Source organism: Coregonus clupeaformis, chromosome 19, assembly GCF_020615455.1.
Source record: "Coregonus clupeaformis isolate EN_2021a chromosome 19, ASM2061545v1, whole genome shotgun sequence".
NCBI lineage: Eukaryota > Metazoa > Chordata > Actinopteri > Salmoniformes > Salmonidae > Coregonus > Coregonus clupeaformis.
In genome coordinates, this window is record NC_059210.1 from 46940268 (window position 1) to 46966357 (window position 26090).

At 42.3% G+C, this 26090-nt stretch overlaps 1 protein-coding gene across 2 annotated transcripts in view; it reads right to left on the reverse strand.

Annotated features, from left to right (window-relative positions):
• Positions 1 to 2132: 2132 nt before the first annotated feature.
• LOC121532178 (ubiquitin-conjugating enzyme E2 H) overlaps positions 2133 to 26090 on the reverse strand; it is a 30777-nt gene continuing 6819 nt past the window's right edge. Inside the window, exons 2-7 of one of the 2 annotated variants that reach the window (XM_041837946.2) lie at positions 17457 to 17533; positions 16989 to 17063; positions 16801 to 16840; positions 16565 to 16617; positions 5400 to 5528; positions 2133 to 5326 (exon numbers count right to left, since the gene is read on the reverse strand). In XM_041837946.2, the coding sequence (XP_041693880.1) occupies positions 5205 to 5326; positions 5400 to 5528; positions 16565 to 16617; positions 16801 to 16840; positions 16989 to 17063; positions 17457 to 17533 (496 nt within the window). In that variant the 3' untranslated portion in view covers positions 2133 to 5204. Of the gene's footprint in view, positions 5529 to 16564; positions 16618 to 16800; positions 16841 to 16988; positions 17064 to 17456; positions 17534 to 26090 lie in introns of both variants that reach the window. The other variant, XM_041837945.2, reaches the window with a different exon arrangement.

A 26090-nucleotide genomic window follows, 5' to 3' on the forward strand; every position in this document is an offset into this window, starting at 1 on the left:
TACCAATGATATGCTTAACTAAGCCTGCGCATACTGCGAAAAACAACATGTTTACATGCCACAGTATTCCGTCTAAAATCAGCATATCCCAGCATCTTATCCGTGTTTCTCGTCACTGAGTGCTGCTTTCAACAAGCTTGCAACTCAGTAAACAGTAAGAGTAGACATTACCTTTTTTCTACAGATGTTGCTTTGGTCTGCTTCTGTGCGAAGTTGAATGTGTGTGTTCAAATCAGTGTTGCCAACTCCTCAGTAAGGAAAGTAGCTATTGGCTCACCTAATTTGCATAATTGGCCATGTGCATGTAATTGTGATGGATGCTGTAGGAGAGAGGAATAACGTATTGGGAGAGACAAAAAGTGAGTAAAAAACACCCTACATTTACATCCCGCCCTGAATGTAAGCCAGGGCGGGATCAGCCAGCGGCGGCTTCCCGCATGCGCGATTCATTTGCAGTCTGGACGCAGAGGGGTGAACATCTCCTGCTCTGACTGCAGCATGAGGACTGGGCCGCCTGTGAGTGGTTTGGGACGGGGTGGGGCCCAAGGCAGCACCCGCTGCTCATTGAGAAGAGTAAGAACGATACGTGCTTTCACGTCAGAGTCTCCAAAAGTCTCCAATAACACCAGAAAAAGTCGCTAGATTTGTCGCTAGTCGCTTTTTTGAAAATGTGTCACTAGAGGGGTCTGAAAACTCGCTAAATATAGCGACAAAGTCGCTAAGTTGGCAATACTGGTTCAAATGATGCTACATTTGCTAATAGACAACATACACTATATATACAAAAGTATGTGGACACCCCTTCAAATTAGTGGATTTGGCTATTTCAGGCACACCCCTGTTGCTGACAGGTGTATAAAATCGAGCACATTGGCAGTAGAATGGCCTTACTGAAGAGCTCAGTGACTTTCAATGTGGCACTGTCATAGGATGCCACCTTTCCAACAAGTCAGTTCGTCAATTTCTGCATTGCTAGAGCTGCCCCGGTCAACTGTAAGTGCTGTTATTGTGAAGTGGAAACATTTAGGAGTTACAACAGCTCAGCCGCGAAGTGGTAGGCCACACAAGCTCACAGAACGGGACTGCTGAAGCGCATAGCACGTAAAAATCCTGTCCTCGGTTGCAACATTCCAAACTGCCCCTGGAAGCAACGAATAACTGTTTGTCGAAAGCTTCATGAAATGGGTTTCCATGGCCGAGCAGCCGCACACAAGCCTAAGTTTACCATGTGCAATGCCAAGCGTCGGCTGGAGTGGTGTAAAGCTCACCGCCATTGGACTCTGGAGCAGTGGAAACTTGTTCTTTGGAGTGATGAATCACGCTTCACCATCTGGCAGTCCGACGGACAGATCTGAGTTTGGCGGATGCCAGGAGAACGCTACCTGCCCGAATGCATAGTGCCAACTGTACATTTTGGTGGAGGAGGAATAATGGTCTGGGGCTGTTTTTCATGGTTTGGGCTAGGCCCCTTAGTTCAAGTGAAGGGAAATCTTAATGCTACAGCATACAATGACATTCTAGACAATTCTGTGCTTCCAACTTTGTGGCAACAGTTTGGGGAAGGGCCTTTCCTGTTTCAGCATGACAATGCCCCCGTGCACAAAGCGAGGTCCATACAGAAATGGTTTGTCGAGAGCTGTGTGGAAGAACTTGACTGGCCTGCACAGAGTCCTGACCTCAACCCCATCGAACACCTTTGGGATGAATTGGAACGCTGATTGCGAGCCAGGCCTAATCACCAAACATCAGTGCCCGACCTCACTAATGCTTGTGGCTGAATGGAAGCAAGTCCCCCAGCAATGTTCCAACATCTAGTGGAAAGCCTTCCCAGAAGTGTAGAGGCTGTTATAGCAGCAAAGGGGGGACCAACTCCATATTAATGCCCATGAATTTGGAATGAGATGTTCGACGAGCAGGTGTCCACATACTTTTGATCATGTAGTGTAGTTACACACTATGGCTGTTCTCTAGTCTTGTGGTAACCATTACAATACACCACAGTGTAGGTCTGGTGCCCATGTTATTGAGACAGTTAACATAATGATAAACCTACAATCATAATGTATGAGAATTCTAATGCTAACTCCAACCATCTCAACACTGAGGCAGTTCCCCCGTCAGTACAGACAGTATGTTTTTCAATGCAATATTATTTCAAAGCAATGTCCTTCTCCTGTCTCATTGACTCAGTGTAATGGAGGCAAAAGACAAATTACAGACATATCAACAATAGCATCATAATGTGGGGATGAGGTGGGGGGTCCGGTATGTTATCTGTACATCTCTAACGTTAATCCTGAACCCTAATACGTTAACTGTTATTGTCAACTTTATACATTATACAGTTGTTGCATTCTGTGAAAAGAAAAACAAATGGATTAATTCAATTATGATTCAATTCTAATGTTTACGACTAGGATGTCCCCTATGAAAGATGAGTTTTCTTTAAAAAATACGGATGATACATCTCTTCTCATCTGACCCAGGACAAGTGGCCAGTACACTTCTGTAACAGGCTTGTCAGTCTTACGACATGTTATGACATCTGCTTTGAGCAAAGAGTCCCCATTATTATACCAGTAATATGCAACCAGCTCCTTGAGTCTAGGACCTAGACCTTTCAGTTACACTTCACTAGTACCTTATTGAAACGATGCACAATGTTTAGAATATCATAGGTAGATCTGTCATGTACATAATGGACAAGATCCTCTACTGTGTGGAATAGACACCAATGACCACTTTCAATCATTACATTTCTATCTGAAACAATCAGATATAATGTGACCTATAGGATATTATAGAATTAAGCACACAGATGAGGATAGTATATAGGATTGGGCACATGGGGATAGGATTGTGCACATATTGTTTGCTGTGGCAGGAATGGGACACCCTGTGTAGGTTGAGCCTTGGCCAACCTCTCAATGATCACAATAGTAAGAGAGAAGAATCCTGGAGCACTCCCAATGTGGTGCTCCTGAGTTAGTGATCACAAAGGTTGAAAACCAAAAACACTTTCTGCTAGCCAGTCTGAGTATGTAGGTGTACTCATCTAGCCTGGGTGCCAGCGTACTCCTCGAGCATGTGTATCAGACAGTGCGTTTCTGCTTTAGACCAATATTACCTAAGAACAACGACAAAGGAGTTGGCTATAGCAGAAACAGCCAGACACCCAGGCTAGATGAGTCCACCTGCACACTGAACTGAGAATAGAGACGGGGCCATTTATAAAACACGTATTATAGTTGAACATAAGCAATAGGCAAAGTTAAGGTCAACAACGACCTGGTTAGTTACCACCCCACCCGCCATTCCCCATTCCATCCAACAAGTCCCCAGGTAGCCTTCAAACCTCCCAACCCAGCCCCTCACAACTACCCAATCCAACCCAACCCCTAGATCAGGGCTGTCGAGTCGTGTGGCTCCAGGCTTCTGTTTCAACCAAGCAGTAACACACCTGATTCAACTAATAATAGTCTTCCATCAAGACTGAGAGAAGTCCAAACAGTGCTTGGAAGGAATGAAGCCTGGCCACACACTGACCCTCAGTGTGGATACGACTGGACACTGCTGACATCTAGATAGAAAACCATCCATCAAACAAGAGGTGTCTTTTCTCTATTTCTACAGCATATAAGCTCAACAAAGCCCTACACAACTTCACTTCTGTATCATGCCACAAGGTACCAAAGGATGCTTGGAGAATCACAAACACTTTCCTAAAACGGAGAGGAGGAAGAGGAGGAGAAAGAGGACGAAGAGGAAGAGGAGGAGGGCTAAAGGAGTGTCTTGGTGCACTCTGGTGCATGATGATGTGAGTTTGTTTAGTGACAGACAGCTCCTGGTATGACAGTAGTTAATCTCTGTGGTTCTCTCCTCTAGAGCAACAACAGTATGTTGTTTCATGTTGCGTTAGGGTTGTCACTGAGGACGACAAACTACTATAGCTCTAGTAGTCTGGTTCGCTTCCATTTGGGTCAGTGGGGTCTGAAAACATAAGATGGGTTCTCTCTCACACATGCACACTGATCAGAGCCCCCCCCCCCCACTCTCTCCCTTTGTGAAAACAACAAGTAGCAAGCCTCAATGAGTCACTGAGCAGAGAGGAGAAAAAATACAGAAAATAAAGGATGTTCAGTCCACCTTCAACACCCGCTTCACCTCTGGTGTTAAGTGGTGTGGTAAGTTGTCTCTTGGTTGGTGCGCTGGTGCTCCTGACTACAGGGTAAAAGTCTTGTTTACAAAACAGGTTCTATGACAACCAGGGTGTGGTGGGTGGATAGGATATACTGGCCTCTGGGGTGAGGCCTGACAGAGAGGTCAACGGCAGCCATATTGGATAGGTCTGGATGAAACCCACTAACTGATCCTTGGGAAGGAGTGATCATGTGGTGGTCCTGATGGCAGCTTCCAACCCCCAAAATTGAGAAAGTCAACAAGTGAAATTGGATCTCAAAGTGCGATTCCTTACTGTGGTAATGACTCTAGAAACAGTGGGCCGTGCACTAGAGCCAGAGAGCTTCTCTGAGAGCAAGGGGAGTGGAAAAAGATGTGCCTGTAAAAAGTGTTTCACACACGAAATCAAATATAGAACAATTCTGAGAATTAAAAATCAAAACTAGTGCGGGGAGTGGCTGGGGTTACTGAGTGTAAACATTCCATCCCTGTCTCTGTCATGACAATGACTGTCTGACAGTCTTGTCTTCCAATGGTGTACTGCTCTCAAAGGTAACCTAATGTAGCAGGCGTAAAAAGATGCCTGAGCTGAGTCCCCACATCTGTTTTTAAGGGGAAACGGAAGTTAGGTTGAAACTACTGTATCGCTGAAAACCGGAAACATCCACATTCTGCCTACCCTGCAGATAGTGGGTCAACGGTCAATCAGAATACGACCCAGACCACAGGAGAGGGAATCTAGGATCCTGAGAATGCTGCACTCCTTTCTGGGTAAGAGGGGAGAATAATGTGGGTGTGGAGGTGTTGGTGGAGGGGGCTATGACTGAGTAATAAATAATATCTAGACGAGGGTGACATTTTGACATTTCACACCGCCGCTTCTCATTCATATAATCCATACAAATCCACGTTTGTTTAGTAATAAAAAAAATGGCCTTGTTTAAATATGTATATAATAGTCTGTTTCTGCTCTTTAGGACATGATAGTCTATGTGGGTGAGGGGAGGGGGGTTGTCTCCCCTTCACTACAACTCCATGTCCTGAGCCTCATCCTCAGAGAAGTCTGACATTGAACTCTCAGACGAGGAGTCGCCTCCCTCCTCCTGCTCCTTTAGAGCCTCCTCTGTCGCATACTTCTGGAGATACTCTGGAACAGAGAGAAGGAAAAGAGAGGGAGTCAGACAGGCAATCTGGTGTGTGTGTGTGTGTGTGTGTCTCACCTTTGATCTTGTGTTTGTAGTCCTCTGGCCGGTGCAGGTACATGGCGGCAGCGTCTCCGTTGAGAGGATCGATGGGGTTGGGGTAGGCCAGCAGCTGGGGCAGGAACGCCTCAAAGATGTTGGTCAGGTCTGCAAGGGGAGGAGGGACGACCAGTGTTTTACATTATGGGGGGTAGAGAGATGATAATGTGCAACCTACTCAAGGCAAACACTCAATGAGCTGTACTAGGGCTGTGGCAGTCATGAGATTTTGTCAGCCGGTTCATGCAAATAACTACCGGTCTCACTGTAATTTACCGTTAATTAACAAACACGTTTAGCATCTCCTGGCTTCCATGCATAGCCTACAAGCCACTGATGCAGACCTTTGGAACATCTACATTTAAAAAAGTCTAATAAATCCATTTAATATAGCCTACACCATCACAATAAATACATTATTTATTTTAGACAGGTCTAAAGAAAATGTATACTATTTCAGCAGAACAGAATAGCATATTCTGAGTTGTCCTTATGTTAGGTCCTAATCTGGCTATGCCATATGGCTGTGGGCTACACTAGTTCATTTAACAAGATTTGCTTAGAATTCCATGGCATTATTTTCTAGTATGAAGAATACAACTGCTGAATAAAATAGAAAGGATATTTTCCCCAATCATTTTCTGAGGGAGTGCGCACATGCGGCTATTCTGTGTTGAGCGGTTAACAAAGAAACAGGTCCTCCTATATGCTTAATTTAGAGTTATTTATGCAACTTTAGTTGTGATACAAATGTTAGGCTATATGTTTAGATTTTTATACATTCTAAGGCTGCATGATGCGACTAATGATCATTTGAAAAAGGTCGCATGAAAGGCATGAGCTCTGATTTGTTGCTTGTACAGGCTGCACACACTACATTCACAATTTAACAAGCACTTGATAATATTCTCACCCATCAGACTATTCTTAATTTAATCTGGTCTTTACATAGAGCCTACTAATATACTGTATGTGTGGAATTGTTTTTTATTTGTGGATTGTTTTAAATCACTTTGCCTACAGTCGGAAGGAAAGGCAGCATGCACAATTTGGACAGATTATTGTTGAGTTGTGACTGTCTGTGAAAAGTAGAGGCCAAGCCAGGCATATTGCAATATGTCAAAATACAATCACGGGAAAACATAGTTTGGAAAGGAAATTATTATTGCTGTAAAGAGAAGACAATGAAAAGACAAATCTGTCTTTTAGTTATCGAAATTCTCAACTTAATTAAGCGAACAACAGTATAGTCTATCTTATTGGCGCCAGCGGACAGCATCAGCAATATCTCCAATATCCCCCGTGAGTGCGCACTGCGCATATTCACTAGTTATCATTGAGTGCTACTTAAAAGTTTGTTTTTGGACAATCATTTCCTCCTCCAGTTTAGATGAACATCATATTCTATTTGTGTCCACTTCTTGTAGGTCTATTATATGGACAAGGTCGTTTTTATTGATCTGTTTGTCAGTGTCAGCAGAGTAGGCTACCCTGTGATTCTGCTCATGTCTACAGTCATATAAAGTGTAGTAGAATTGCATGAAATGTGTTTTTATAAAAGGCCACATTTTTCCCATGCAAAGAAATAAAAATAAAAAACTTCTGATATAGTCTATAGCCTAGGCATGCTCTACGCTATATACGTTCAGCCATGCATTGAACAGTATTTCTTTGCAAACTGATTAATTTATATTACTAGCCTAAATGATGACTATCCAATCTGCTCATCACATTAAAGAGTAGGCTATCTTATCTTAGTCTGCAAATGCAATGATGCATGGAATGCTTTATTATAAAGGTGCATTTTTATGGTAAATATTTGCTTCCCCAAACTTGAAACTCACGCGCAGCCTATGTATGCCAGGTAGGCTACATTGGTTGTAATGTGCTTAATTTTAAGAATTGAGCAATAAATATAGCAGCACGAGAAAGCTGGGATCCTCTTTTAAATAGTGGCCAGTCAAAACTCTGTTTTCACACACGATTGTGCAATGACTGGGCTTATAAGAACATGTTTCACTAGGCTGTCTGTAGGCTATCCAACCCTGTTCCAGGGGTCCTAGGCTATAGGCTACGTTTTGAGTTTTTTGGCCAATTTAGTTGTGACACAAACCTTAACAAAACATAAAGGCCTACAGGCTATTCATGATGTGTGCGACTATGATTTGAAAAGTTGCAACATCAAAAAAAGGCATGCGCTGTTTATTGCCTTAAGACTGCACATGCTGGGCATCATTCACAAGTGATAATATTGTCACCCATCAGACTATTCTCAATTTAATCTCATCTTTACATATACTAAATAATATGTGTGAAATTAGTTTTGATTTAAAATGGACCATTATCATGCACCTGTTGGAACAGGGGAAGGGGGAAAAAATACGTGTCATCTGTATGCACTTAAATAGCGAATGGAGGACGCTTTTCCTGCAGTTCTTTTTCTTGCCAGCCAGGTAGGCTACTCCTGTTGTAAAGCTAAGCAATGTGCTTAATATTAGGAAAGTTAAGAAATAAATATAGTATGCCTAGCCTACACTACCGGTGAAAAGTTTTAGAATACCTACACATTCAAGGGTTTTTCTAGATTTTTACTATTTTCTACATTGTAGAATAATAGTGAAGACATCAAAACTATGAAATAACACATGTAGTAACCAAAAAACTGTTAAACAAATCAAAAAATATTTTATATTTCAGATCCTTCAAATAGCCACTCTTTGCCTTGATGACAGCTTTGCACACTCTTGGCATTCTCTCAACCAGCTTCATGAGGTAGTCACCTGGAATGCATTTCAATTAACAGGTGTACATTCTTAAAAGTTAATTTGTGTAATTTCTTTCCTTCTTAATGCGTTTGAGCCAATCAGTTGTGTTGTGACAAGGTAGCCCTATTTGGTAAAAGACCAAGTCCATATTATGGCAAGAACAGCTCAAATAAGCAAAGAGAAATGACAGTCCATCATTACTTTAAGACATGAAGGTCAGTAAATATGGAAAATGTCAAGAACTTTGAAAGCTTCTTCAAGTGCAGTTGCAAAAACCATCAAGAGCTATGATGAAACTGGCTCTCATGAGGACCAACACAGGAAAGGAAGACCCAGAGTTACCTCTGCTGCAGAGGATAAGTTCATTAGAGTTACCAGCCTCAGAAATTGCAGCCAAAATAAATGCTTCACAAAGTTCAAGTAACAGACAAATCTCAACATCAACTGTTCAGACGAGACTGTGTGAATCAGGCCTTCATGGTCGAATTGCTGCAAAGAAACCACTACTTAAGGACACCAATAAGAAGAAGAGACTTGCTTGGTCCAACAAACACGAGCAATGGACATTAGACCGGTGGAAATGTGTCCTTTGGTCTGGAGTACAAATTGGAGATTTTTGATTCCAACTGCCGTGTCTTTGTGAGATGCGGTGTGGGTGAACGGATGATCTCCGCATGTCTATTTCCCACCGTAAAGCATGGAGGAGGAGGTGTTATGGTGGGGGGGTGCTTTGCTGGTGAGACTGTCTGTGATTTATTTAGAATTCAAGGCACACTTAACCAGCATGGCTACCACAGCATTCTGCAGCGATACGCCATCCCATCTGGTTTGGACTTAGTGGGACTATCATTTATTTTTCAACAGGACAATGACCCAACACACCTCCAGGCTGTGTAAGGACTATTATACCAAGAAGGAGAGTGATTGTGTGCTGCATCAGATGACCTGGCCTCCACAATCCCCCGACCTCAACCAAATTGAGATGGTTTGGGATGAGTCGGACTGCAGAGTGAAGGAAAAGCAGCCAACAAGTGCTCAGCATATGTGGGAACTCCTTCAAGACTGTTGGAAAAGCATTCCAGGTGAAGCTGGTTGAGAGAATGCCAAGAGTGTGCAAAGTTGTCATCAAGGCAAAGGGTGGCTATTTGAAGAATCTCAACTATAAAATATATTTTGATTTGTTTAACACTTTTTTGGTTACTACATGATTCCATATATGTTATTTCATAGTTTTGATGTCTTCACTATTATCCTACAATGTAGAAACTAGTAAAAAATAAAGAAAAACCCTTGAATGAGTTGGTGTTCTAAAACTTTTGACCGGCAGTGTATATAAAGCTGATGCAATCCTCCTTTTTAAAAGGCCATCAAAACTCAATTTTCTCATGCAATTGCATAGCCTATAGAAATATTGTGCAACGTGAGCCCATGGGCTCTCATGACGTGTATAATTAGATTTTGGATTGCATTTGCATTGATGTCAGAGTGATTATAGGGACAATAGAGTGCTGAGTACTAGGCTGAGTACTAGGCCATTAGCAAGTCTGGTAGGCTACTAAAGACCATCAGCGGCATCAGAGCACAGTTTTGGAGAAGCCTCGTTACTGTGACTAAAGGTCACATGGAATTTGACTGCGGTCATGACTCATGACCGCCACACCAGTGGTCACACAGGAACTACAATAAAAAAACGCCACATCACAAGTATTTCATTGGAGGTTAGTAGGTCTTGCAGGTTTGCATTTCATATCCAGTTCTGCCATGATGATAAACGACCACTAGAGGTCTCTGTTCTGCTATCACCTTCAATACAACAGCCTATCTATCTGAAGCAGTGAATTGGCCAACAACTCAAACCAGAAAGGGTGCCCTGTTCCCATCACGTTGAAACCCATTGACCCTGCTTAAAAAACCCATATTATGCCATGTCTGGTATGTCCCACTGACAGTGTTCATAATTGTCAAAACAGAGTACAAATCACAGCAGAAAGGTCAATTTCTAGTACAGGTTTTAATGATAGGAACTTCTCTATGGCAATTAGGGCTGACCCCAATTAGTTGATTGTTTGGTCGATCAAGATTTGTTTTAGTTGAGCAGTAGCATAATGTAAAAAAATATATAGATATACACACAAAATATATATATATATATATATATATATATATATATATATATATATATATATATATATCATATACAGTGAGGGAAAAAAGTATTTGATCCCCTGCTGATTTTATAAGTTTGCCCACTGACAAAGAAATGATCAGTCTATAATTTTAATGGTAGGTTTATTTGAACAGTGACAGACAGAATAACAACAAAAAAATCCAGAAAAACGCATGTCAAAAATGTTATAAATTGATTTGCATTTTAATGAGGGAAATAAGTATTTCTCAATTTGTCTGTCATAGTTGACGTGTACCTATGATGAAAATTACAGGCCTCTCTCATCTTTTAAGTGGGAGAACTTGCACAATTGGTGCCTGACTAAATACTTTTTTTCCCCACTGTACTTTGTGCATGACACAAGTAATTTTTCCAACAATTGTTTACGGACACAGTATTTCACTTATAATTCACTGTATCACAATTCCAGTGGGTCAGAAGTTTACATACACTAAGTTGACTGTGCCTTTAAACAGCTTGGGAAATTCCAGAAAATAATGTCATGGCTTTAGAAGCTTCTGATAGGCTAATTGACATCATTTGAGTCAATTGGAGATGTACCTGTGGATGTATTTCAAGGCCTACCTTCAAACTCAGTGCCTCTTTGCTTGACATCATGGGAAAATCAAAATAAATCAGCAATTTCCAAACGCCTGAAGGTACCATGTTCATTTGTACAAACAATAGTACGCAAGTATAAACACCATGGGACCACGCAGCCATTCATACCGCTCAGGAAGGAGACGCGTTCTGTCTCCTAGAGATGAACGTACTTTGGCGCGAAAAGTGCAAATCAATCCCAGAACAACAGTAAAGGACCTTGTGAAGATGCTGGAGGAAACAGGTACAAAAGTATCTATATCCACAGTAAAACGAGTCCTATATCGACATAACCTGAAAGGCCGCTCAGCAAGGAAGAAGCCACTGCTCCAAAACCACAATAAAAAGGCCAGACTACGCTTTGCAACTGCACATGGGGACAAAGATCGTACTTTTTGGAGAAATGTCCTCTGGTCTGATGAAACAAAAATAGAACTGTTCGGCCATAATGACCATCGTTATGTTTGGAGGAAAAAGGGGGTGCCTTGCAAGCCGAAGAACACCATCCCAACTGTGAAGAACGGGGGTGGCAGCATTATGCTGTGGGGGTGCTTTTCTGCAGGAGGGACTGGTGCACTTCACAAAATAGATGGCATCATGAGGAAGGAAAATCAAGAAATCAGTCAGGAAGTTAAAGCTTGGTCGCAAATGGGTCTTCCAAAATGACAATGACCCCAAGCATACTTCCAAAGTTGTGGCAAAATGGCTTAAGGACAACCAAGTCAAGGTATTGGAGTGGCCATCACAAAGACCTGACCTCAATCCTATAGAACATTTGTGGGTAGAACTGAAAAAAGCGTGTGCGAGCAAGGAGGCCTACAAACCTGACTCAGTTACACCAGCTCTGTCAGGAGGAATGGGCCAAAATTCACACAATTTATTGTGGGAAGCTTGTGGAAGGCTACCCAAAACATTTGACCCAATTTAAACAATTTAAAGGCAATGCTACCAAATACTAATTGAGTGTATGTAAACTTCTGACCCACTGGGAATGTGACGAAAGAAATAAAAGCTGAAATAAATCATTCTCTCTACTATTATTCTGACATTTCACATTCTTAAAATAAAGTGGTGATCCTAACTGACCTAAGACAGGGAATTTCTACTTGGATTAAATGTCAGGAATTGTGAAAAACAGAGTTTTTAAATGTATTTGGCTAAGGTGTTTGTAAACTTCCGACTTCAACTGTATATATATATATATATATATATATATATATATTATACACATACATACACACACAGTACCAGTCAAAAGTTTGGACACACCTACTCATTCCAGGGTTTGTCTTTATTTTTACTGTTTTCTACATTGTAGAATAATAGTAAAGACATCAAAACTATGAAATAACAAATATGGAATCATGTAGTAATCACAAAAGTGTTAAATCAAAATATATTATATATTTGAGATTCTTCAAATAGCCACCCTTTGCCTTGATGACAGCTTTGCATTCTCTCAACCAGCTTCATGAGGTAGTCACCTGGAATGCATTTCAATTAACAGTGGGGAGAACAAGTATTTGATACACTGCCGATTTTGCAGGTTTTCCTACTTACAAAGCATGTAGAGGTCTGTAATTTTTATCATAGGTACACTTCAACTGTGATAGACGGAATCTAAAACAAAAATCCAGAAAATCACATTGTATGATTTTAAAGTTATTAATTTGCATTTTATTGCATGACATAAGTATTTGATCACCTACCAACCAGTAAGAATTCCGGCTCTCACAGACCTGTTAGTTTTTCTTTAAGAAGCCCTCCTGTTCTCCACTCATTACCTGTATTAACTGCACCTGTTTGAACTCGTTACCTGTATAAAAGACACCTGTCCACACACTCAATCAAACAGACTCCAACCTCTCCACAATGGCCAAGACCAGATAGCTGTGTAAGGACATCAGGGATAAAATTGTAGACCTGCACAAGGCTGGGATGGGCTACAGGACAATAGGCAAGCAGCTTGGTGAGAAGGCAACAACTGTTGCCGCAATTATTAGAAAATGGAAGAAGTTCAAGATGACGGTCAATCACCCTCGGTCTGGGGCTCCATGCAAGATCTCACCTCGTGGGGTATCAATGATCATGAGGAAGGTGAGGGATCAGCCCAGAACTACACAGCAGGACCTGGTCAATGACCTGAAGAGAGCTGGGACCAAAGTCTCAAAGAAAACCATTAGTAACACACTACGCCGTCATGGATTAAAATCCTGCAGCGCACGCAAGGTCACCCTGCTCAAGCCAGCGCATGTCCAGGCCCGTCTGAAGTTTGCCAATGACCATCTGGATGATCCAGAGGAGGAATGGGAGAAGGTCATGTGGTCTGATGAGACAAAAATAGAGCATTTTGGTCTACACTCCACTCGCCGTGTTTGGAGGAAGAAGAAGGATGAGTACAACCCCAAGAACACCATCCCAACCGTGAAGCATGGAGGTGGAAACATCATTCTTTGGGGATGCTTTTCTGCAAAGGGGACAGGACGACTGCACCGTATTGAGGGGAGGATGGATGGGGCCATGTATCACGAGATCTTGGCCAACAACCTCCTTCCCTCAGTAAGAGCATTGAAGATGGGTCGTGGCTGGGTCTTCCAGCATGACAACGACCTGAAACACACAGCCAGGGCAACTAAGGAGTGGCTCCGTAAGAAGCATCTCAAGGTCCTGGAGTGGCCTAGCCAGTCTCAAGACCTGAACCCAATAGAAAATCTTTGGAGGGAGATGAAAGTCCGTATTGCCCAGCGACAGCCCCGAAACCTGAAGGATCTGGAGAAGGTCTGTATGGAGGAGTGGGCCAAAATCCCTGCTGCAGTGTGTGCAAACCTGGTCAAGACCTACAGGAAACGTATGATCTCTGTAATTGCAAACAAAGGTTTCTGTACCAAATATTAAGTTCTGCTTTTCTGATGTATCAAATACTTACGTCATGCAATAAAATGCAAATTAATTACTTAAAAATCATACAATGTGATTTTCTGGATTTTTGTTTTAGATTCCGTCTCTCACAGTTGAAGTGTACCTATGATAAAAATTACAGACCTCTACATGCTTTGTAAGTAGGAAAACCTGCAAAATCGGCAGTGTATCAAATACTTGTTCTCCCCACTGTAAGTTAATTTGTGGAATTTCTTTCCTTAATGCGTTTGAGCCAATCAGTTGTGTTGTGACAAGGTAGGGGGGTACACAGCGTTGTACGAGATCTTCAGTTTCTTGGCAATTTCTCGCATGGAATAGCCTTCATTTCTCAGAACAAGAATAGACTGACGAGTTTCAGAAGAAAGTTATTTGTTTCTGGACATTTTGATCCTGTAATCGAACCCACAATTGCTGATGCTCCAGATACTCAACTAGTCTCAAGAAGGGCAGTTTTATTGCTTCTTTAATCAGCACAACAGTTTTCAGCTGTGCTAACATAATTGCAAAAGGGTTTTCTAATGATCAATTAGCCTTTTAAAATGATAAACTTGGATTAGCAAACACAACGTGCCATTGGAACACAGGACTGATGGTTGCTGATAATGGGCCTCTGTACGACTATGTAGATATTCCATTAAAAATCAGTTGTTTCCAGCTACAATAGCCATTTACAACATTAACAATGTCTACACTGTATTTCTAATCAATTTGATGTTATTTTAAAGACAAAAAATTTGCTTTTCTTTCGAAAACAAGGACATTTCTAAGTGACCCCAAACTTTTGAACGGTAGCGTATATCAGTGCCCGACCTCACTAATGCTCGTGGCTAAATGGGAGCAAGTCCCCGCAGCAATGTTCCAACATCTAGTGGAAAGCCTTCCCAGAAGAGTGGAGGCTGTTATAGCAGCAAAGGGGGGACCAACTCCATATTAATGCCCATGATTTTGGAATGAGATGTTCCCCATGATTTTTGAATGAGATGTTCGACGAGCAGGTGTCCACTTACTTTTGGTCATATAGTGTACATCACCAGTAATGTACTGTTAATTCCTATAATTTATCATCTACAATGTTTGTTTGGTTATGGTAATTTCTCTTAATGCATCCAATATATTACTATTCCAGTCTTTTACCGTTCTGATTGTCGGAGTGGACCTGTTGTTTTCAGAGCGCACAACCTATGCTACACGTGTGAGAAACATGTTTAGGTTTATTTCATTCCATTTACGAGTTTTGTCAATTTAGTCATTGTCTTTTGTTTGGAGCGCTCCTGTCAATGTTGAGTAAGGACGTGCACCTGATTATGCATTGAAGTAGGCCTATAGGCTATCCGGCCTGCACACAAATGTAGGCATATAAATGTGCCCATTTGGGGATCTGATAGTATTTCTGATTGGCTTAACGCACCACCACTAATGAGCTGTGAGCTTCTCAAAGTAATGTTTTCTTCACCTCAAACAGCAAGCAAACAAAGACTGTTTTTACATCTATTGAGAATGACAGTAGTTCCTCAATGTATTTGAAAAATCTTTCCAGCCCTCTCCCTTTCGATAACCACTCAGTGTGAAAGGGAAAATGTCATGCTCTGATCCAGTGGAAACGTCATAAAATAGGCCTACCTGATTACTTCTTATCCCTTGGGCAAATAGCCTACAGCTGTGTCTGTCCCGAGCGCACTGGTGCAGAAAACTATTAGGGCCCAGAATTGTTTATACAATGTTACAAGTTTGCTAGCACAAGCTTCAGGCTGGACCCAAGTTAATAGTTGATTCAATGTTTTCAAATTAATTGCAGACAGGCATGAGTAGCCAATGTGATTTATAGGATATCTATTTTTATCAGGATATTTTCTACCTGCAGGCTACAATGTTTTTATTTGTTGGCTTTATGTAGGCTATTTCTACATAGTTGGCAATGGCAATATAAGTTACTTTTTAGGGTTGTATCATTTTCATTTAGATTTGGATAGAATTTTGATGAACCACATTACAATACTTTTGAAATACGAAGACGTTATTATAAATTAAATGAAACGAACATGTGCATATGAAAACCATAACTGGCACGCAGATCGGTAGAAATTGTGAGATAAATTGGATTTCTACATGAGAAAGGTTGCAGACTCCTCGTGTAGCCTATTACCAGCAACTTCAGGAGAGTAACGGCAGAATGTGCGAAAGCCAGCAGAGGATGGTCGGGTCAGGTGTTTTTTATTTTCTGGTTATCTTGAACTCTGGCTCCCTTGAGTCATTTGTGTCTTATTTCGTCAAACCGTGCACTTAAAGCATCAGACAAGCTAAATGCATATAGTTGATTTTATTCAAACACATAGGGCGTGTCTATACATGGCAAGATACACGTTTAAAAATGTAGACCCTTCAATTGGTCGAAAGAACAGATGGCTTTCGGTCAACCAAGATTGTTTTTAGTTGGGGACAGACCTAATGGCAATCATGCTCGGTTGGGAGCTACTTAAGTTTATACAGATATTCTAGACCTGTTTTTCCAGTCTGTCCCTCTTATATCAGCTTCTCGCAGCTGCTCCTTACAGCCAACAGCCCAGATTTGACCAGAGAAAAGGTATGTAACCATGGCATGGAACGAACCATTCAGTAGGTTTCAAACATTGTTAAACTGAGGTGGTACCATGTCCATTATGTATCCAATTAGACATTTTGGAACTGTTACTCACCGTACAGGGCTGTCCACGTCTGGTTGATGACATCTAGACACACCGTCCCTGACCTGAAGGAGGGGAAATGAGAGAGAGAGAGAGAAAGAATAAAATAAACAAATTGTGAGCATCATTTTGTGATATAGGCTAACATCAAACAAACATCACGGATAATTGATAAGCTTGTCCAGGCCTATACATCAACATACATTAGTTGCTAACTACTAAAACGATAATCATCATAATGAACTTACGCTTCATCAATGTTGGGATGAAAGATTTTATTCATGAATCCTGTGAGGAGAACAATAACACAGTTAGTCTTCATAGAAAACCTGTGGCTTGAAAAGGTGTTACTGTCATTTCCACAATGCTTTCACCAAATTGTTATACTTGTATATTACATAGAGAGTGTTGTGACAGATGCATTGTCATACTGTACCTATCGATGGAGACTTGAAGGGGTATTTGTCCGGTAGGTCTACTCGTACCTTCCATACACCTCCTTCATACGGTGCTAAAAAACAACATTTGATTTGAAACACACACACCTGCACACACAACCGCATGTTCACACACTGGGAGGAAGATTGCCTCCACACCATAGCAGACAATGCCATACAGATCTTTGCATAGACACAATTAGCCAGTGAGGATGTTTATGAAAACACTTACTTCCTTACTAACTCAGTGGCCTTGTGGTTAGAGTTCAATCCTTGGCCGAGTCATACCAAACACAAAAAATGGGACCTGATGCATCTCTGCTTGGCACTCAGCATTAAGGGGGCATGGCCCTGCGATAGACTAGCGTCCTGTCCAGGGGGTGTACATGTACATCAAGCTGCCTCCCGCTACAAAAACAGGAGATAGGCTCCTGCCCTATGAGCCGTTCTGGCTCAAGGCTACTTACTTCCTTGTGGGCCGTAGAACTTGACCACAAATTCGTTGAGTCCACTGAGGATGGTGACCTCATGCTTGCTCTCGATGCTGAGCACTCGTTAAGGAAAAGACACGACTGAAAATGAACTAACGAGGAGAGGGCAACAGTCCAAACACATTTGTAAATGTCTGTAAACAAGCTAATTTAAATGAGCTACAAATAAGATACAAATAGTTGGGTGAAATGGTACTGGTCCAAAGTATTGCACTAAATAGAGTGACATTGGGGACTCAGTCTGAGGTCAGTATTACCAGTGGTCTGTGTGATTGAGTGAGTGAGTGACTGAGTGAGAAAGAGAGAGAGAGAAGGGCCTTCTACACCATCAAAAGGAATATAACATTTGACATCCCAATTAAGATCTGGCTAAAAATATACTCCAATCAGTTATAGAACCCATTGCCCTCTAGGGCTGTGAGGTCTGGGGTTCACTCACCAACCAAGAAGTGACAAAATGGGACAAACACCCAATTGAGACTCTACATGTAGAATTATTCAAAAATATTCTCAGAGTACAATGCAAAACCCAAAATAATGCATGCAGAGCAGAATTAGGACTATATCCACTAATGATCAAAATCCAGAAAAGAGACGTTAAATTCCACAACCACCTAAAGGAAAGCGATGCCCAAACCTTCCATTAAAAAGCCCTAACCTGCAAGATGAACCTAGAGAAAAGTCCCCTCAGCCAGCTGGTTCTGGGGCTCTTTTCACAAATACAAACATGCCCCAGGACAGCAACACAATTAGACCCAACCAAATTATAATAAATAAATAAATAACTACTTGACACATTGGAAAGAATCAGCCAAAAAACAGAGCAAACTGGAATGCTATCTGGTCCTAAACAGAGAGTACACAGTGGCAGAATACCTGAAGCATAGCCTTGCTATTGAGAGAGGTTGCCATAGGCAGACCTGGCTCTCAAGAGTAGACAAGATATGTGGCCACTGCCCACAAAATGAGGTGGAAACAGAGCTGCACTTTTTAACCTCCTTTAACCTACGACCATTTAAGAGACATATCCCTCAAATTACACAAACCCCAAAGAATTCAAACACAAATCACATTTTGACAAACTCCTGTATCTGTTAGGCGAAATACTGCAGTGTGCAATCCCAGCAGCAAAATGTGTGACCTGCTGCCACATGAAACACCCATGTAAATATAACCTAACCAGAACTAACAAACACCCACGACAACCTCAGACTCTACTCAGAACTAACTGTGGGTATCAGAACAAAACAATAGGAAAGGACCAGTGTCCCATCAACTAGGCCTCTGGGAGACCAGGCTCTGGACTGATGAGGAGCCCCGCCCTGGTGCTACATGCTGGGCTTGAGTTAGCCTCTCCAGCCTTATGGATGGAATGACCTTCCACATTCTGACACCTGTGTCCTGGTATTGTTTTGACCAATGCATTTTTACAGTTCAGTTGGCCAATGTTCTAGTTCACTAGGGTAATGAGAAGGCTCAGGGAGGGGAAAAAATGGGAAAGAAGAAAAGAAAGACAGAGAGAAACAGGAAAACAGAGAATTTGAAAGAGGAGGAGGAGAGGGGGAATAGAGTTTGTGACATACAGCAGGAGCTGAGCCTCAGAGAGAGAGAGAGAGAAGATCAGGGTAGAAAGGTTTATCTGAGGCATCAGAGACATGGCTGCGTGTGTGTGTGTGTGTGCGTGTTGGGCAGTTGTGTAGCATCCACTGTTGTCCAGTGTGACTACAGTATGATCCAGATATTCCATGTGCAGAAATCTGTCATTCAAACCAAGGGGACTGGAAACAACATGAGAGGGATCTTCCATTGGCCACAGGTGGTGGGTGGAAGGGAGGATGTGTCATGATTACAGGGTGTGGTGGTGACCAGCAGGACAATCCAGGGACATGTTGAGTGTGTGACATGAACCCAGACGTTAGTGTGTCTGTTACTCTCACCTGACACACACACACACACACACACCAGTAGCAACAGTTACTCCGTGTTTCATCATCCTGTCACTTCCTTCCCAATTAAAAACATGACACATGATCTCCTAAACTTCCCTTCTCAATAAGGCAGTCATAGAGCCTATCCCAGCTCACTAGAAGGCAACAATGCTAGCTTGTTGTGTATATGGGTTGATGCGTTTTACCTCATGCGTCTTACACTCCCAGAGGTGACCTCAAGTCTTACCCTCTTCGTTCTGACAGCTCAAACAGGCTGAAAAGCAAGTTGAAGCAGGAAAGGATTCATCCAACATTCACCTCGGCTGCCGGCTTGCCCCTAGGATCTGAAACCTGCCGCTCACACCTGTACTTCCATATATAAACCTGCTAGCTAACTGCCACAGACCTTCTATTGACCTCACTGTTATGGTAATCAGATGCAAACATGAACCCTGAGCCACACTCAGACCTGGAATAACATATCTGTTAAACACAGAGTCCACCAACACCCAGAGGGCCTGGTGAAATAGGTTTACCAAAATGGTGTCTTTTCATGTGTCAGTCAGGAGGACCCACAGTTGGGTTGTCTGTCTTGAGTTGCAGCAAGGCTAAAGCTTGGGTTGTGGTTGTGTGTCTGTCTCAAGAAAATGTGTATTTTATTGGGTTTAGGAACTACTAACATAGAGGACAGGGCAGATGCCACTGATTAGTTGAATCAGGTGGTGTGTTGTGTTGAAACAAAAGCCTGCACACCCTGTGGGTCCCTAGAAGCCGGATTGAAGAACAATGGCCTAGAATAAAGGCCGGGGGCAGGGCAGGCAGCGGTGACTGACCTACAACAGACAGGACCTATAAATAAACCTGGTTACAATGATGCAGTTTGGAATGGTGCATTTCGTTCTTGTCTTTCCCCAGGGGGTTGCCCTAAGAGACGCACACACCACAGGAGGCTGCTGAGAGGATGGCTCATAATAATAGCCGGAACGGAGCAAATGGAATGGCATCAAACACCCGGAAACAATGTGTTTGATACCATTCCACTACTTCCGCTCCAGCCATTACCATGAGCCCATCCTCCCCAATTAAGGTGCCACCAGCCACCAGTGGTGCACACACAGACACGACCAAACACTGAAAGAACCAGAAGGTGCAAAGGGAAGGGACTAGGGCCTGACAAACAGTCATGTGTTGTGTTCTACATTGAGCATGCTCTACATTCACAGGTCCTCTGCTGCCTGGAGTACACACCAGCCAACCAGACTGAGACAAGGCAACAGACAATGCTGGTTTGGCAAAAAGAAAGGAAAGATTTACCGCAATACCCAGACCCCACCTGCTGCTAAGCTTCAGGAACACCCACAAGTGCATAAACACGCATGCACACACACACGCAAAAACACAAAAAACAAGAAATATCCAAAGACAAAAAACAAACATGCTCAAATATCAAGATGAGAGTATCTCTCCCTTTCCAACACTCAAAAGTGCTGTGCGTGTGAACCTGCTCCCAGGCATCACAGCGATGGCAGCAGCTCAGCTCAGGGAACCCCAGCTGCCTGTTAGATCAACCAGCATCCTGAATCTACAGATAGACCCCTCAGACAGACCCCTGGCACACTCACTAGGCCACTGCTCATTTATTTGATACAGCCCAAATGTTATAGCCTACTGTTTTGTTCATCCTTTATTTATCCAGGTGATCCAACTGAGATTAATGTCTTGAAAGAACTGCCCGGGAAGGCGGCTAATTACTCATGATATCCATGCATTGATTTAAAACCAGAAAGTATATGTACAGTGTCTTCAGAAAGTATTCATACCCCTTGACTTATTCCACATTTTGTTGTGTAACAGACCAAATAAAAAATGCATTAAATATTTTTTGGCCTCACCCATCTACAACCAATACCCCATAATAACAAAGTGAAAACATGTTTTTAGAAAAGTTTGCTAATTTATTGAAAGTTAAATACAGAAATATCTCATTTACATAAGTATTCACACCCCTGAGTCAATACTTTGTAGAAGCACCTTTGGCAGCAAATACTGCTGTGAGTCTTTCTCTGTGAATCTCTGAGAGCTTTCCACACCTGGATTGTGCAACTTTTGCCCATTTGTCTTTTCTAAATTCTTCAAGCTCTGTCAAATTGGTGGTTGATCATTGTTAGACAACCATTTTCAGGTCTTGCCATATATTTTAAAGTAGATTTAAGTGACAACTGTAAATTAGCCACTCAGGAACATTCACAGTCTTCTTGGCAAGCAACTCCAGTGTATATTTGGCCTTGTGTGAAAGGTGAATTCATCTCCCAGTGTCTGGTGGAAAGCAGACTGAACCAGCTTTTCCAATAGCATTCTGTTTCTTTTTTATCCTGAAAAACTCCCCAGTCAGGACAGAAATGTATTGCCCAATTTTTTTTGCAATATTACTTTAGTGTCTTGTTGCAAACAGGATGCATGTTTTTATTCTGTACAGGCTTCCTTCTTTTCACTCTGTCAATTAGGTTAGTATTGTGGAGTAACTACAATGTTGTTGATCCATCCTCAGTTTTTTCCTATTACAGTCATTAAACTCTGTAACTGTAAGTCACCATTGGCCTCATGATGAAATCCCTGAGCAGTTTCCTTCCACTCTGGCAACTGAGTGAAGAAGGACGCCTGAATCTTTGTAGTGACTGGGTGTATTGATACACCATTTAAAGTGTAATTAATAACTTCACCATTCTCAAAGGGATATTCAATGTCTGCTGATTTTTTTTATTATCTACCAACAGGTGCCCTTCTCTGCGAGGCATTGGAAAACATCCCTGGTCTTTGTGGTTAAATCTGTGTTTAATTGCTCGACTGAGGGACCTTACAGATAATTGTATGTGTGGGGTACATAGATGAGGTAGTCATTCAAAAATCATGTTAAACATTATTATTGTAAATACATGCAACTTGTGAAGCACATTTTTACTCCTGACCTTATTTAGGCTTGTCATAACAAAGGGGTTGAATGGTCCTCTGTAGCTCAGCTGGTAGAGCACGGCGCTTGTAACGCCAAGGTAGTGGGTTCGATCCCCGGGACCACCCATACACAAAAATGTATGCACGCATGACTGTAAGTCGCTTTGGATAAAAGCGTCTGCTAAATGGCATATTATATTATATTATTATTGAATATTTGACTCAGGACATTTCAGCTTTTAATTTGAAATTAATTTGAAAAAATGTCTAAACACATAATTACACTGACAAAAAATCTCAAGTTAATCCATTTTAATTACAGGCTGTAACAACAAAATGTTTCAGCCAATCAGCATTCAGGGCTCGAACCACCCAGTTTATAATTATTGTGTACTAGCTAGCTAGTGTAGCTAGTGTGTACTAGCTAACTAGTGTAGCTAGTGTGTACTAGCTAGCTAGTGTGTATGTGTGTGTGTGTGTGTGTGTGTGTGTGTGTGTGTGTGTGTGTACTAGCTAGCTAGTGTAGCTAGTGTGTACTAGCTAGCTAGTGTGTGTGTGTACTAGCTAGCTAGTGTGTACTTGCTCGCTGCACAAGCAACACTGGTCAACATAATGACCTGGACCAGAGCTAGTGCACAGACTGGTATGTGGGTAGCACAGTGACGCACTGGAACAAAGCTACTGGACTCACTCAATACACAAGACCAACAAACATCTACAGGTTGCGCGCCCGCACATACCATTTGAGACCCAAAAATACCATCTGAGACTCACGCGCATGCGCTTTGAAGTTTGCAGTTGGACGCTTCTCCTTTGTAGGCCTATGCCAACCAAAAAACATTGATTGCAACATTAAACAAACCATACAACTCTATGCACCAGGACTACTTTTAACAATCTCCACTGAAAATGTTACAAAAACACAGATGCAAATGAGGGTAAAATCTTTTCAAAGACTATCTACTACAAATTAAGATTCAAAGATGTCTGCAAAAAGAATAGGGTGTCAGCTTCTGTTTAAAAAAAAATGATTTTGGTTATTGAAATACAGTAAGTGAAGTGGATTAACATATAGAGCTATTTCAGTGCCAACAGAAACTGAATTTGAATGTAATATGTTTTCATCTGTAATGCACAAATTGAATCATTGAATTCATAAATTGAACTTGTATTTCATGACTCGAAACTGAATTGAATGAATATTGCTTTCAGTTTACAAATTCAATTTAATATTTAAATTCAATATTTATCCATTCAGTTTCAATATGGTAAATATTGCATTCATTGTCTGTGTATCAAGTTTCAACTTATTTCAAGTTTCTCAGTTATATATACACTGCTCAAAAAAATTAAGGGAACACTTAAACAACACAATGTAACTCCAAGTCAATCACACTTCTGTGAAATCAAACTGTCCACTTAGGAAGCAACACTGATTGACAATACATTTCACATGCTGTTGCGCAAATGGAATAGACAACAGGTGGAAATTATAGGCAATTAGCAAGACACCCCCAATAAAGGACTGGTTTTGCAGGTGGTGACCACAGACCACTTCTCAGTTCCTATGCTTCCTGGCTGATGTTTTGGTCACTTTTGAATGCTGGCGGTGCTTTCACTCTAGTGGTAGCATGAGACGGAGTCTACAACCCACACATGTGGCTCAGGTAGTGCAGCTCATCCAGGATGGCACATCAATGCGAGCTGTGGCAAGAAGGTTTGCTGTGTCTGTCAGCGTAGTGTCCAGAGCATGGAGGCGCTACCAGGAGACAGGCCAGTACATCAGGAGACGTGGAGGAGGCCGTAGGAGGGCAACAACCCAGCAGCAGGACTGCTACCTCCGCCTTTGTGCAAGGAGGAGCAGGAGGAGCACTGCCAGAGCCCTGCAAAATGACCTCCAGCAGGCCACAAATGTGCATGTGTCTGCTCAAACGGTCAGAAACAGACTCCATGAGGGTGGTATGAGGGCCCGACGTCCACAGGTGGGGGTTGTGCTTACAGCCCAACACCGTGCAGGACGTTTGGCATTTGCCAGAGAACACCAAGATTGGCAAATTCGCCACTGGCGCCCTGTGCTCTTCACAGATGAAAGCAGGTTCACACTGAGCACGTGACAGATGTGACAGAGTCTGGAGACGCCGTGGAGAACGTTCTGCTGCCTGCAACATCCTCCAGCATGACCGGTTTGGCGGTGGGTCAGTCATGGTGTGGGGTGGCATTTCTTTGGGGGGCCACACAGCCCTCGATGTGCTCGCCAGAGGTAGCCTGACTGCCATTAGGTACCGAGATGAGATCCTCAGACCCCTTGTGAGACCATATGCTGGTGCGGTTGGCCCTGGGTTCCTCCTAATGCAAGACAATGCTAGACCTCATGTGGCTGGAGTGTGTCAGCTGTTCCTGCAAGAGGAAGGCATTGATGCTATGGACTGGCCCGCCCGTTCCCCAGACCTGAATCCAATTTAGCACATCTGGGACAACATGCCTCGCTCCATCCACCAACGCCACGTTGCACCACAGACTGTCCAGGAGTTGGCGGATGCTTTAGTCCAGGTCTGGGAGGAGATTCCTCAGGAGACCATCCGCCATCTCATCAGGAGCATGCCCAGGCGTTGTAGGGAGGTCATACAGGCACGTGGAGGCCACACACACTACTGAGCCTCATTTTGACTTGTTTTAAGGACATTACATCAAAGTTGGATCAATTTTGAGGGTGACTGCAAATCCAGACCTCCATGGGTTGATACATTTGATTTCCATTGATAATTTTTGTGTGATTTTGTTGTCAGCACATTCAACTATGTAAAGAAAAAAGTATTTAATAAGATTATTTCATTCATTCAAATCTAGGATGTGTTGTTTAAGTGTTCGCTTTATTTTTTTGAGCAGTGTATATATATATATATATATAGTGAGGGAAAAAAATATTTGATCCCCTGCTGATTTTGTACGTTTGCCCACTGACAAAGAAATGATCAGTCTATAATTTTAATGGTAGGTTTATTTGAACAGTGAGAGACAGAATAACAACAAAAAAATCCAGAAAAACGCATGTCAAAAATGTTATAAATTGATTTGCATTTTAATGAGGGAAATAAGTATTTGACCCCCTCTCAATCAGAAAGATTTCTGGCTCCCAGGTGTCTTTTATACAGGTAACGAGCTTAGATTAGGAGCACACTCTTAAAGGGAGTGCTCCTAATCTCAGCTTGTTACCTGTAAAAAGACACCTGTCCACAGAAGCAATCAATCAATCAGATTCCAAACTCTCCACCATGGCCAAGACCAAAGAGCTCTCCAAGGATGTCAGGGACAAGTTTGTAGACCTACACAAGGCTGGAATGGGCTACAAGACCATCGCCAAGCAGCTTGGTGAGAAGGTGACAACAGTTGGTGCGATTATTCGCAAATGGAAGAAACACAAAAAAACTGTCAATCTCCCTCGGACTGGGGCTCCATGCAAGATCTCACCTCGTGGAGTTGCAATGATCATGAGAACGGTGAGGAATCAGCCCAGAACTACACGGGATGATCTTGTCAATGATCTGAAGGCAGCTGGGACCATAGTCACCAATAAAACAATTGGTAACACACTACGCCGTGAAGGACTGAAATCCTGCAGCGCCCACAAGGTCCCCCTGCTCAAGAAAGCACATATAAATGCCCGTCTGAAGTTTGCCAATGAACATCTGAATGATTCAGAGGAGAACTGGGTGAAAGTGTTGTGGTCAGATGA